A 15,307-nucleotide genomic window follows, 5' to 3' on the forward strand; every position below is an offset into this window, starting at 1 on the left:
GGGGTGTCCCTGCCATCTAAAGCCAAACCCCACAGGAGCTGACCTTGACCCCTGACCTGTGACCTCTGCCACCCCCACACTTCTACCCAACCTTTTGCGTCTCCCCTGGTTGGCTGAGAATGGCGTGCTCATTACCAGGTGTCATTTATTACACCCTCACACACGCTGACAGCCCTAATTTATGGAGATTGCGGCACGTGTGCGCTCAGCGTGGGGGTGGAGATGTGCGTGTCCATTTGATTATGCTGAAGCTTTATAACTTATATCTCTCTTTTTTTTTTAAAGTCTTATGTTGATAAGGCAAAATTTTCATCAGTTTTTGTGCACTTTTGGAAATAAATACTCTTGCATATAAGAACTGAAACAATATGGGAAAAATAAACTGGCAATGGAAGGAGGATGGGAAAGACCTACTGATAAACAAGAGGGCAACTAACCAAACAAATATTGTTACAACTTCAAAAAATAAATAACATTAGAAATCATCTGAGCTTCAGTTGTTGATTGTAGACGGAGACCTCAGCATCACTGTTGTTTATTGTAATGACTGATAGATAAAACATAAGCTAATGCAACACACAAACACACACATGAACACACAGAGCTAAAACATGGTCAGCCTTAATTTCAAGTGAGGAAAACTGGCATCTGAAATTGAGTTGCCATCACACAAAATCAGATGAACTGTACTGAAAGATTTTTGCTACAAAATAAGATGTGCTGCATTTGAAAAATCAATATTTTCTTCAAAATATATCGCCTGCAGGGAGGTGAAACTGACTCTGGACTTCATTGTAAACAGATAAAGGAGTAATATTATTGTTTTTAAGTTGTAGAAATGTTTATTGGATAACACTTCTGTTTATTTTGAAATAGTAACTATTTCAAAATAAAGTAATTACAAATATGTAAATTTGATTAAAAAATTGAACTGTTTCCAAAGCTGTGTGTTATTTGTGATTACAAATTTTCAGCATATATTTGCAGCATTTGCTGGAACTGCAGACCTGAACGCCGTCTGACATAAAGTTTTTTAACACGATATCGCAGACTGAAGCATTAGGAATTCAACTTATACTCTCATCCGGACTGATTTGGGTACAACAGTAGAACAAGCTCTGCCTGTTAGATTTAGATGCAGCCAAAAATAAACAGCACAAGGGCCAGAGTCACAGTGCTCTGACAGCATGCCCAGAACCATGAAGTGATCATGTTAGAGAGCACTGCTCAACATAAAATTAAACCTAAAGAGAGGAACAAAACAGATTTTTAAAAGAGATGACAGGAGTTACTGCGGTGATGATCTCCATGATGTACATGTACACCTTAGAGTCACATATGCACACATGCACAGTGCCATTGTTGAGGCGCACACAGTTCCACTGTTGGTTTAGGGTTGCCTCCTTATGTGTAGTGTCACCATTTGACAGCCAGCAGAGCATCACTTTCTGTTTTTCTCTGTGTTTGCATATGTCAAAATATATATACACACACACACAGAGTGTATGTGTGTGCGCATGTGTTTGCACGTGCAGGCGAGTGTATGTGTGTATCCGCTGGGGATGCTCTCACCATCCCAACTCCGTTCTCTGCCTCTGTCTCCAGCCCATCAGGAGCAGCTTACATAAGAACAGGGCAAAAATAGCAGCTGAGAGAGGAGAGGAGGAGAGGGCTCTGCTGGCACGCACACAGTCGTAACGGGACCGCGGGGCACAGCACAACCCTGAGTACTATCATGCGCACACACACACACACTCACACACACGCACACACACAGAGGGAAGACAGCAGTTATCAGGCATTATACTTTTTTTTTATACTCGTAGTGCACTTTTGTGGCAGAATAGTAGAAATGACGATAGCTGGTCAGACTTCTTCAGCTAAATAATCCTTGTTGATGTTTCAACATGTGCGAAAGGCAGGGTTACGCCTGAAGTGGGTGAAGTTAGGATTGCATTGAATGACAGTGCAGGGAGTTGGAGGGAGAGGGGGGGAATAAAGAGGTAAAAGAGGGAGGAAAAAGAAACTACATGAGATTGTTCATTAGTGCTCACTCCACAGTCTAATTGGTACGCACTGCCAAGTGCAATAATTCCGAATTCATTTCAAATGTTTTTCCTCCAAACTCAGAAGGATGCAAAAAGTCACCAATTATGCAGAAACATTTCTTAATTATTGCGGACACTGACAATGGCTTGAAATGTGTATTCTTTTGTCTCTGTGATTACGTTTCTTTTTTTCTTTTTTTCTTGCCTCATTTGCAATCTTTTATTGTTTTACATCTGATTGAGTGCTGGCTGCCCTTCTGAGATACAGAGGGAGCGAGAGAGCTGAAAGAGATGGAGGGGAAGGAGGGGAAGTACATAAAGAGGTGTAGAGGTTGGGCTAATCTCAGCCTCTTACGGTTGTTAACAGATGAAGGATCGTTGTGTAGAAGACACCGGGGGAAAATAAGCCAGGGTCAGGCCACTGGTTCTGTAAAGAAGCAGGAAGAAAGAGACGTATTAAAGGTTCAACACGCATCGGTACAGCGCCCTCGTTCTTTGCCGGCCTACAATTTCTTCCTTCTCTCCTCCCTTCCTTTCCAGTTTTTCATAGCAGCCAACATCCCATTTAATCTGATTACTGTCTCACTGTTTCGTCTCCTAACTTTTTTTTTTTTTTTTTTTTTTTTGCATCTAACTGAAAATCACAAGTCTGACTGTGCGTGGTGGGTGCCCACCCTTTTTTTCACCACCATTGAAGCACACAAACATACATGCAAATGTGGTAGACGGAAGGAAGTTATGGATGTTGGAAGGAATTCAGTGGGTTGGGTTGGGGGCGGTAAAGAAAGAGCCAGAGAAGAAAACTGAACGAGTACAAATTGCAGAAAGAAGGAGGGAAGGTGAAGTTGGAAGTGGGAGGAATAGAAGGCTTTTATCCCCAACAGCCAGCAGGGACAAACAGAGTGGAGCCATTTTTTTTTTTTTTGTAAACACTGGAAGAGATTTTTACAGAGTTGCAAGAAATCTCAGCGGGTTTAAACAAAACAAGCCCAAAAAGTGTGTGTATGCATGTGCATTTGTGTACGTTGGTCTGTGCCTGACTGTTGGAGAGAGTACTCACTCCTCAGAGACACCCTACCACCTCCCACTTTGTCTGATTTTGGCTTCCATTTGTGTGGAAGGGGTTACTTTTAAATTTGCTGATGTGGGGTGGGGGTGGGGGGCAATTAATAAATATTTTTGGCTCTTGTGGGTGTAGGTCAGTGACCCTGAGAGGCGGTGTGTGTATGCGTGTGTGCATGTGTGTGACCCGTAGCCCCTCCCCTTCTGTCCACCCCCCATTACCCTCTGCTTTCAGAGGCAAGGCTCTCATGCATAATGCAGAGAGAACAGGGAGGCTCTCATTAATAATTACTGCCGCCTTTGATGGATGGAGAAAATAACGAAGGGGGCTGTTAAAAATGGAGAGAGCGAGAGAGAGATGGAGGCGGGAGGAGAGAACCAGAGTTTTTTTTTTTTTTTTTTTTTGGGTGGTATTTGTTGCTGTTGTAACTCTTTGAGGACTGAATGCTTATGGGGATGGATTTGGAGTTAGTATAATCAAAAGCTAGGCTGATGTTTTGGATGGTGTTAATATTTTGATTAGGAAGCATCTCCTCTTCTGATGGTGGGGGGAGCTCTGAAGATGAGATGAATCTTAATTGTCTTTGTGTTGGAAGCAGCTATTACCACTCAAGGGTTTTTGTCTCCTGACTTTTGTCTAATATTCCATATCTTCAAGCATTTCTGTGAGATGTAAAGCCTTTCCCCATCTTTACCATTTTTTTATTAAAAATTACTTAATTATTTATTTTCTAGATATTAAAGATCGCTCTGCTGTAAAATAGCTTTTATCAAATAACAGCAGTCAAACCATTAGTTTGATGATAAATGACAAGTTCTCTTCATATAATTATTATGCATATTCTGTATATATATATATATATGTGTGTGTGTGTGTGTGTGTGTGTGTGTGTGTGTGTGTTCGCGTGGTTGGTCAGAACCGCAGGGTCAGCAGGGAAGGTCAGAGGGAACAGCAAGGCTACAAGACCCTTGCCAGCCAGCCAATCAGAGTAAAGGCTCTGGTGGACAGCCAATGGTAGAGTGGCTTGGTGGCCTTTGATGGAGGGGCCACCATTAGCCTCGTCCCTGAACAACAGTGCTGGGGGCAAGATGGCCGACATCCAGCACTGCAGAGATGGAGAGGGTGAGGGTAGAGATGGATGCAGAGACAGAGGGAGAAAAATGAGCGAGTGAATTGATGGTAGACGGTAGAATAATGAGAAAAAAAGATGGAAAGAAGTTCAATTAGAAAGTATATATTTACGAAAGAGACGAATATGAAATCAGGGATGTTTTTAGCCACACTAGCGGCATGGCTCTATGGATGGTAATGCTTGTCTGGAGGTCGGTCCATCAGTTTGATCCAGACTGAAATATCTCAACTATCGGATAGTTTGTCATGAAATTCGGTGAACACATTCATTTCCCCCTCACGATGAATTGTAATAATTTTAGTTGTGCCCTGACTTGCAGCATCATCAGATTAAAATTTTCTCTTCAGTGACCTGCAAACTAATGACGTTCACATCAACCTCAGCTCTACTCTGTTTGGTAGTAATTAGTAAATGTTAGCATGCTAACATGCTAAAGTTTTAACACTGTCCCTGCCCAAACATCAGTTTAGGGTTAGGGTACTTTGTATTACAGTTACTAGTTGTTGAAGAGGGCAGGGGTTGTGTGACATGATAAGAATGGAGGGATCAAGAAAAGATAGAGATTGCCGTTTTTACTGTAAGTATCTGCAAAGAGGAAGGTACACATCCTTTCTTTTGTTTTTCTCTACACGGCTAACTGTACCCGTTACTTTAAGATAACAAAGATTTCCATTAGTTTTACTCAGGGCTGCTAATGAACGCTTTAAAAGTTTAAAAGTAAAAAGATATTAAAGGAGAATACGCTCTGTATTGAACAGAGCCTGATGATATGCACATGTTTTTTGCAACAGCGTAATCGTCACACCACACTTTCTTTTTTTAAATCATATTTGAACCACATAAGCATTTAACATGGTTGACGACATCTTCAATGAAGCAAATTCTCGGAGGCAGCAACATTAGTTATAGTGAGTTTACTCAGTGTGTGTCGGAGAGCAGGCGATGTCTGCTTGTCTGCTCTGATTTAAATGAAGACCAGATGAATACTTATAGCCATTCTATCTGAACAAACTGTGTCACAGATAAGTTGTGACACGCGATGATGTAAGGTAACATTTAATCTAAAGAGGACAAGACACGCAGATCACTGTGATTGCACATTCAGTAAAAATCCGTTTTTTTGCCATTCAAATGAAGTATAAACTGATGTAACTTACAGTGTGTTGTAAATGTAAACATTTAAAGTTTTAACTGGTAACAAACCTGATTTCCTGAAGAAATTATGTGGGGAAACGGCACTGCAAATTTAGCAAGGGCCCTGCCATCCCTCTGATTGGGTAAAATATATATATATATATATATATATTTTTTTTTTTTTTTTTTAAAATCAAAGGATCGCATCTCAGCTTCCAGTAGATAGACCTGACACACTTCCTTCTACTGAAGTGCAATACATACTTTGATCACTCAAACAGACTACCCTTACCACACATTACAGTTTAGAGAGGCGTTGTTTTACCTGTTTAAAGCTGCACTTTTTTAATTTTTTTATACTACAGATTAAATGTCTATGAGCTCTTTTTAGTGTCTTTTACTGTTTTGATTCAGTCTCACCAACTTCATTCTCTCTCAACCCACTGTACGCAACCTGCCAAGCAAATCGTCAGACAGAGTCGGCAGCTATCTGGTGAACGTAGTGGAGAATTTAGCAGCTGCGAGGGCCAGATATTTCCCTCAGGAGTTGGTGGAGAGCGAAACGGAGCTAAAAGGAGAGTGAATGTTGGACTCTAGACACGAGCACAACTCCAAACGAGTACTAGTGTGTTTAATGTGGCTGTGTGTCTGATGTGTAAATATGCAACTGTGTGCCAACATGTTCCACATATCAGCTTTATGAGGAGATGATACAGTATCTTGTTGTTGTTGTTTACAGCTTGTTTCGCTACCCTCAAGTGGCCAAGAGAACTAATTTAAAAATGTATTAAAAAAACAGGGAAGAAATGGACACAACAACAAGAAGACACAAAAACACAGAAACATGATAAATACACTGCATGCAAAAAGTTTCAGAGTACGTGAAACAAAAGCTCCTGCACTGATGTGCCCTTTCGTCTTTGCGCCTTCATTTTCATTGGAAATCACCGACCAATTGCCAAAGTTTGAGCAACCTAAGTGGCAGTGGCAGGAAAGAGGGGGGAGTCTGTTGTTCGGATGAACTAAGCCGTTGTCTCTGTCAGTGGGCTGAAAGGCAAAGCTGTAAAAACCTTAAAGAAGAACACAAACATGCCACTCACCCCAGCCCATAACACAAGGCCAAAGATTGAGTAAGACAAGGATTTAGAAAGATAAATGAAGCAAAAAAAGAAAAAAAGAAAAAAGATGCTCTTCAGTTGCAACAAGAAACAAAGGCAGAGTGGGAGAGATGGTGAGAGATGAAGACAGAGAGGAGGCTGCCGTAGGGAGGTCCATGGATGCCAGGGGTGCTCACGATTGTACGAGTGTCTGAAAAGCGTAGAAGTGATGGCAGCTGTTTGGCCTCCTAATCAAGGTACACTAGGCCTGGGCCTCCTCCAAACACACTGATGTAAAGCTGATGAAAATTTTGACAGTGCCACATAGATGACAAAAAAAAGAAGAGGAGAATGCACCCACCTACATGAGCCCATACACCTACACACCGCAGGCCTCCTTAATGAAAGCCCGAATCTGCTGTGATCTTTGAATTCATTTAGCTTCATGAATTCAAGATGCAGGATGATGACATAATTGTGAAAACCTTTTTCATGCAAATGACATTGTGTCTGCGGTGATTGTGGCACTTGTGCTTATTTGCGGGGCGTCCTGTTTTCCCCTTTGTGTGTGTTTATGCAGGTATGAGGCAGCAGAATGACCGCGGTACTCAGTATCGTTCAGCCATCTACACGTCCAACCCCGCTCAACAGGAGCTTGCATTGAAGAGCAAAGTGGCCTTCCAGCAGGTATAACACCCACACACACATCACAAGGTTTCATTATGACATTTACTTAAGCATGGAGTTACATATAACCAAACCGTGTGTGAAGTAAGGCAGGAGCGGCAGAGTGTGTGTTGAGAAAGTGTTAAAAAAGTGTGAGGACTGATTCACTTTTTCTTTTCTTTTTTTTGTAATTTGCTGTTTAGTATTGAGACATAGCATAAAACACACAGGGCCTATGTTAAAGACTGATGTCATGTATTTGCTTCTAATAGTTGATGTTTGTGTATTTGAATTATTTGAAAACGGAGAAATCATCAGAATGAACAAAACATAATTTTGTCATCATTTAAAAAAATTTTTTTTTTTTTGGCCGTTAGGTGGGGCTAAGCTGTAGCGGAGGTGGAAGTGTCTCAGTTATTTGAATAGCAAGTAAAAGCCTCTGGAGTGGTGACCTCTCGGAGTTGGATGCCGTTTAGTTAAGCAAAGCCACCTCTGTTCAGTTGATCCCCAGCTATAATCTAATCGGTGACACATCCTCTCTTAAACTGAGAGAGAGGAAAGGGGTCAAAAGGTCATCAAAACTCATTTCCAAATCGCTGCCTTTCAGCGGCACACGCCACGCGCCCCCCCTCCCTTTTGTTCTTTCCCTCCATCTGTCCGTCCATCTATCCGTTGATCCCTCCATCAGTTGGGTTTGCTTGTGTCCTCTCTCTCGAAATGGTATTCACGGACAAGCTGGCAGGGGGCAAGAGGGGAGAAAATTACCGTCGTCATGGTTACTTAGGACACTGGGGTCAGCAGTCACAGGCCACAGGGCTGTCATGTTGCCGTGACAACAACCTCCCAACCTTGGCCTTGGGCTGGGGTCAGAGGTGAGAGTGGAGTGGCAGCTGGGACCAGGAAGGTGGGGATGTGGGGGGAGGAAAAGCAGGAAAAGAGAAAGAAAAGGAGGCAATCAGATCAGAGGGCCATGACTGACAGGCTATCAACTGACAGTGACCCCCACCCCTGTGGCTATCAACTGATGGTGACCCCACACACTCACTCACTCGCGCACACACACGCGCACACACTGCATTTATAAGCCATTCACTCTCACAGTGTTTAGAGAGACAAAACCACAACTGGCATGCAACAGTAGCAAGAGGAGTGTAACAGTCATTTTGTACATGTTGGGTGCGTGAATAAAAGAAAGAGGGGGAGGAATGCGCAAATGTCAAACATGCACCCCAAAGCATGATGGATCCAAAATATATTCATCACAAGAACAAATGAGAAAAAAAACTTGAAAGTAACAAAGTTCCTTCCTGACCTTGAAAACAGCAGTTACAGCAGCTGACGAAAACAATCTCCCCTCGGTATCCTTTTAGCAGTAGAATTGTAGATATTGAAATTTAGATATTTCTCTGAGCACTGTTACAACTTCTCATCAACATTGTCAGAAAAGTCGAGCGTCAAAGTTATTTTTTTGACTTTGGAAACTGTAGGTGACAAAATAATCGAATAATCTAATGGTTTAATGTGATTCAATGATTATTCCAATATAATAATAATTGAATGAACTTGAAACTGGCACAACATGACAAGAATTTTCTTGAACATTTGTAGTTCCATGACAACTCAGCAAACTGGGCTGATGAAGATCATGTGATAAGAGCAGTGAATAAATGGACCGTGACGTGAGATTGTTTTGTCAAAAGAAAAAGGGAAATAGACAAAATCTTGTTGTTGCCTCTTTTACGCTATCAATAATTTAGTATTAGTATGTTGGGTCTGAGCTCTATTAGTAACTGGAAATCATTAGTACTCGGCCTCACACGGGCGGCACCATTATGTTAACAGTACTCTACCTCATGAGCTGGACACCAAATGTGTTAGATTTTGGTTGTTTATCAATTTATTGGCTATCACAAATTAAGGAAATATTAATATTAAAAATATTAATATTAAATAATATCTTTAAAATGAATTAAAGTTCACGGGGCACCAGCCTAAACTAATAGGCAAAATAGCCAATATGGTTTTAGTCTCAATTTATTACCATTAATCTGGAACTCTGATTAACCATTAGCTTACTAACTATAACCAAATTACCAAATCAATAGTAAGTTACAGTTGAAGGATTGGAATTCTACCGAGTAGAGGTTGGCAATATTCACGCTTGTGCAACATTAAAGACACCAGTAGTTATACTTAAAAGGCATTTATTTACAATGGAGCAGAGTAAAGTACAATGTCTAATCTAGCATATACAGGTGTGTGTGTGTGTGTGTGTGTGTGTGTGTGTGTGTGTGTGTGTGTGTGTGTGTCTGTGGGGACACAGACAAAGGCAAGATGGCCGACTCAAAGTGGTCACTGTGACCACATGACCTGAACAAAGAAGACTACAAAGATGGCGGTAAACAAAGAAACTACTAAAATGGCCGCTGAGACCACCTAGTGTGTGTGAGAGGGAGGGTGTGAGTTTCTTTGTTAGCCTAGCTCATGTAATCTAATGGTACCAGGTTAGAGGGGGAAGGTTAGCTTCATGCAGGTTCTAGGACTGAGACGTACTGCTATGTGTGTGAACATACGAGTACTCGATTAACTGTATGACTGACCACAACCTAAGCAAACATTACAACAACAAGACATCAATCAACGAGTACATTAACAAGTTAAGACTTCTGCTGATTAGCTATGCGGTGCTATGCTGTGCTGGGAGAGGTAAGGCCCAGTCCGTTAACGTTACCCAATCCTTGGAACAAGCAAAGAGGTCCTTTCCAGTGTTTTGTAAAGTCCAGTGAGTTTGGGGGGTTTCCTGGTGGAGTAAAGTCCTGTCTGGCTGTGTTGCTTGCTGGTATCTCCTTTGTTCTCCTCACAGAGTTAGCTGTTCCATGCTAACTCTGCTACGACTCCTGTTGCTTGGAAAATCAGCTGGCCTTGTGTTGTAGCCGCTGATTCTGAAGAGGATTTGGTTCACTCACAGTTAATCCGAAGCAGGTCGCTGTTGTGGAGGAGAAGAGTGTTTGCAGGCTGCTGGTTGCAGGCCGGCGAGAGAGCTAGTTTCTCAGGTAGCAGAGCTGACCTGTGCTGGGGCCTTGTTGCCCTTTGAAGAACCGAGAGGAGAGGGCTGGAGCTGCTCTCCAGAGCAAGCCAAGAAGGGAAGAGCGTGAGAAGGGGTCTAGAAGACTGGTTTTGTTTGTGACACCTTAGGGGGTCACATGTCACACGCTGGCCCACACTGGCTGGCCAGTGGGGTCCATGGGGGGAAGGGTCATCCCCAGGTGTGAACCGTGAGGAACTGTGGGGTGTGAATTCCTTTGTCCAGTGGAGCAAAGAAACATTTGGTCTATTGAATGACTGAGTCCCAACAGTCCCCCTTTGTTGTCAGGATGCCACCTGACGTGTCATCCTGAGAGCACAATGTATAGTCCATTTGTCAGTTCATTCAACGGGTAACATCCAGGCATTTGTCAACACTATCTATCTTGGCTAAGCAAGAACAATCAGGTTACAAAGCAGAGTTCAGATAATAACCACAATGATCGAATAGTGTAAAACAACTAACATGTTTCCTAGTTACTCATGGTGTTAGTGAGGACAGGAAAGTCAGTGATGTTAGTTTGTTAAGGTGAGATATAGAGGGTGGCACCTAGAATGACAAGATTTGGAGTGTCTGGGTGAGTGTGCCATGTATATGCAGTGTCCTAAACTTGTATCTGATTTGATTCAGAATTTAGTTTGCTGCTGCTGCTGACAAACCCATTGTGTCCATCTGGAAGAGTGTAGGGTACCCTGAGCCTACTTACTGTCAGTACTCAGTGCGGCGAACTCTGGAGCGCCGGTGCTTTAAGTTTTCCTTAACTTGTGGCACAAAGCTGTAACACTTTGAGTAGCTGAAGAAAGAACATTCAGAGGCATTGTCACTGTCTGAGTTAACATGGTCAGAGATGACGTGGTCATTGTCTGATCCATGTGTTGACTGGTCCTGTGTCTGAGCCAGAATTTCTGCGTAAGGCCGTCTCCTGCTCCTGTTGTGGGAGTGCCTATCTCTACGCACTTGGTGGGCGTGGCGGTTACGCTCAGCACCCATATGTGGCCTTTTATCACCCCCCTTCGATCTGTTCTGAGGGTGATCTTTTGAGGTTACATGTCTGTGTGACGCTAAGGTGTTTGAGTTGCTAGGCTCAGTTGTTTTCCCCCTTGCCTTGGAATTGACCATGGTTTCCCAAGCCATTTTTGTCATTTTCTTTATTTCCTGCATGGTGGGCTTACCTTGATGCGTCATCAGTGTAACATGAGTGCGTACACAGGGATGGAGGTTTCGTAGGAACAAAGACTTGAAGGTGGAGTTCTGCTCTAAGCCTGGTGTGTTCCTACCCTGAAAATATGCATGCCTCAAACGTTGGTAAAAGTCATTGGGATGTTCATGGCGGGAGTGTTTGATTTGAGAAGCTGCAACCAAAGATTCTATCTCATCTGCAGCAGGAGAGAATTCTTCTGTCAGTGCTTGACAGAGCTCTTTGTAGTCATCTCTGACACTGGGAGGCAGTGATTGCATAAACTTGTGGACTGCTTTTGAGCTGGTCTTCCACACAAGTTTAGTTTTCTCCCTTTGGGTTGCATGGGGCAAATCAATTAGGTTGTGATCTAACTCCCTAAAGTAGTTTTCAATATGTTGATCAGAGCTGTCTGGATCAAAATGTTCAATGTCCTTTGCTAATAACTCAAGCGCTTCGAGGCGGGGGCACTGTGAGGTCCCTACTGATGAAGGCGAGACTATGCTAGCTGGACTAGAGGAAGGAGCTGAACAGCGGTCATCACTCTTATGGAGGTGCAGAGAGGAGGCTGAACAGTCCGGAAAAGTTTTGGTCCTTCTGTTGGAGGGGTGAGCACAGGTGAAACTGTTATGCATCAGTGGCTGATGGGAACATGAATATCCTCTACCGGATAAACTACCTGTCTCTTCATTGTCAGTTTCAGGAAGATGGGAAGTCAGGTGGGTGTAACCTCTGTCTCTCAGTGGAGGTTGAGGAGCTGACTTCATTTCCCAGGACTTAGGGTCAGTTGGGAATTGGTCCCATCTTCTGAGTGGAGGCGGAGTTAACCTGTCATTAAGGGAAGAGTGTGAAGCAGAAAAACCAGAATCACAAGCACTGACCGATCGTGGTGGAGCAAGGCATTCTGATTTAACCCTTAACAATTCATCCTTGTGTGAACAGAGGTCTACCTCTGCTGCATGCAGGTCTCCTAAGTAGCGCATGGCTTTCTTGTTAGCTTCCTTAACTTCCTGGAGGAGAAAAGCATTTTGAGCTCTAAGCGATTTTACCTCCTCCTCTAGGGCTGCTTGGCTCTGAAGTGAAATGCTGGTTTGCCTGTGGAAGTTCAACAGTACACATCTTAACAATGGGCCTTTGGATGCAGTCTGAGCATCACCTTTGTCACTGAGTAGCAAGTCTATTTCTTTACTGCACTCACTGGAATTTAACTTGCTGATAAATTCTAGGTAGCCAGGCTTCAGGCTCTGTGCTAGGGAAGAAATAAACTGCTCTACACAGGAGTTCTCCATTGTTGTGTCTGGGAAAGAGGGAGGTTAAACAAGTTTTTCACAAAACAAGAAGGCAATATAGTTGGCTGCGGTGTTGCGCTGGCAGACACCTTGTAGTGTAGTTTGGCAGTACACTAGCCTAACTAAACAATGCAGTGGCCTACACTATGGGGGGTAGCTTCCTGTGGAGGAGGGGTAGCTACACTAGTGGGCATAAAGATTAGGGACAGTAAAAGCAAGTGCAGGTTTACTGTCTGCTTAAGAAATGTTTCAAAAAGCAATGACTGAGATGCAAGGCAGTAACAGTCCAAAGATTATCTCTTCAAGTCGACTCAGGCTGTAATGCAAGGCAGTAACAGCTAGGTGCAGAACTTGGGTTTCACAGGGCTGGTAGCACGCTGTGGCTCTATCTCAGGCTGTATCTTACTCAGGCTGAAATGCTTGGCAGTAACAGCCAGGTATAAGCTCTCTGTGTTACACAGGGCTGTCGGCACACAGTGTCTAAGTTAAAGGGAGCAGCAATTCTGACAGCTTTACTAGATAGCATTGAACACGTGGTATTCAAATGCTGAACTGAGGTTCTTACATTTCCTACAGAATAAACTCAACTGGAATTGTTAGCAACAATAGCAGGCTCTTGATACTAAGGCTTAAGTGTTAGCTATTAATAACTGGAGGACGTCTAATATTACTTAAGGTAAAATTAGTAAACCAATTCTCACCACAGTGCACTTGTTTGTAAGTACACCTGGACGTTTACTCCTGTGGTGGACTAAAAAAATTTTTCAACCTTTGCGGTTTTGGCCAAATTATGAATTTAATATTGCACAATTATGAATATTTGCCAACAGTACTCGGCCTCACACGGGGCACCATTATGTTGGGTCTGAGCTCTATTAGTAACTGGAAATCATTAGTACTCGGTAGGGATCGACCGATTATCGGCCGGGCCGATTATCGCCGCCGATATTCAGCATTTTGACGCATATCGGCATCGGCCTTTTTTAAAATTCGACAGCCGATAAGAGATCAATTTAAAACTGGGTTATTTTGGCTCTGATGCAGCCGCGCCTCTCTGTCTGCTGTCACTACTCTGTCGCCAGCATTGTCCCACCCACAGCACCATCTGATTGGTTACAAGCAGAGCCACGGTAACAGCCAATCAGCAGTGTAAGCTGTGCATGAACAGTCCTTACACACACGGTGGAGAAGGTCCGGAGAGCAAATACTTGTTTTGAAGGTAAGTTAAGGCAGCAGAGTTTCCCGAAATTGTAATAAAAATCCCAGTCCTCTACAACTGACAACTACTAGTAAGATTACTGTGAGCCCATTAACGTTATATAAACATAAGCGGCAGTTCTGCTCGCTCGCAGTCCCTCCAGACGTGCCTGTTAATCACTTGAAACAAGGTTGCTGATAATATCGATATGTCCGGTTTTATTGCAGGGAAGCCCGTCGAGGTGAAGGCTGGTTAGCTTTTAGCGTAACGTTAACCCATCGGTCCGCGGCTCTAGATGCTCAGCAGACTGTAGCAATGGGGAGAATGTCTGTTATGGTAGAGAATAGTGTGTGTTTGTGTGGAAGTCACATGAGAAACTCTACAACTCACGACTACTAACGTTACTGTGAGGCCCAATACGTTGGCGGCAGCTGTCTGTTCCTACGATAAACACTGATTATTAAAGTGAAGATGCTTTAGGCTATTTAGTGTTTAATCCCTTGAAACAAGGTTACTGATAACATTGATACTGAAATAGTTATAAAAGTAAGAAGTGTGTGTGAGAAAGAGAGACACAGAGAGAGAGAGAGATTGCAGGGAAGCACGTTGAGGGGATGGCTAGTGAATAGTGTGTGTGTGTTTGTGTTTGTGTAAGCCACATGAGAAGCTGCAGAAACTGACAGCAAGTACCGTCTGTCTGAGAGAAAACTGTAGGGCAATAATGGCTGTTTAACTACCAAGTACTTTACCTTTTTCTGTGTTGATTGAGAGATCCCAAGCAGCAGAAAATGACATATTGTTAGATGAAGTGTGTCCTGAAGCTGTCTTTGATAGTTTCTTGTAGAGAGGAGCAGGATATTGCTGTTCAAGACTTAAGACATAATGTAACTGCATCATAAAGCCTACATGAACTGCATTCTTCAAACTGCAAACTTCAGGGAACTATTTATTTATTTATTTAAATTTTCAGTTAACTTTATAAGAGATGCTGCTGACCCTGGGAACTCCTTGCACTTTTTGTTTTTGTTTGAACTTAAAACAAAGATAAGTGAAAGATTAACATTTCAGTTATATTGAAATTTTGGAAAACTTTATTTACTGTAGAAAACTTTAGTGAGCTATTTATTTGTTTAAGTTTTCATTTAACTTTATAAGACATGCTGCTGAGCCTGGGAGCTCCCTGCATTTTTTGTTAGAATTTTAAAACAAAGATATCTATTGTCTAAGAAAAAAAAAACTTTAACATGTTGCAAATCTGAAAAGCTGTTAAATAAACATATGATTAAAGGCATTTGAACAAAGTTAAGTGGAATTTTTCCATTATTCAAAATTTTCACGCCAATATTTTCCCTTTTATTGCAAATAAATATCGGCTCCAAATATCGGTTATCGGCCTCCTTGACTACTAATAATCGGTA

The 15,307-nt window shown here is 42.5% G+C and overlaps 1 protein-coding gene across 1 annotated transcript in view; it reads left to right on the forward strand.

Annotated features, from left to right (window-relative positions):
• Positions 1-15,307, forward strand: part of msrab (methionine sulfoxide reductase Ab) — a 43,209-nt gene that overhangs the window by 16,971 nt on the left and 10,931 nt on the right. The window contains exon 5 of the mRNA XM_056393652.1: positions 7,055-7,161. Within this exon, the coding sequence (XP_056249627.1) occupies positions 7,055-7,161 (107 nt within the window). The remainder of the gene's footprint in view (positions 1-7,054; positions 7,162-15,307) is intronic.

This window comes from Seriola aureovittata, chromosome 13 (assembly GCF_021018895.1).
Source record: "Seriola aureovittata isolate HTS-2021-v1 ecotype China chromosome 13, ASM2101889v1, whole genome shotgun sequence".
Classification (NCBI taxonomy): Eukaryota; Metazoa; Chordata; class Actinopteri; order Carangiformes; family Carangidae; genus Seriola; species Seriola aureovittata.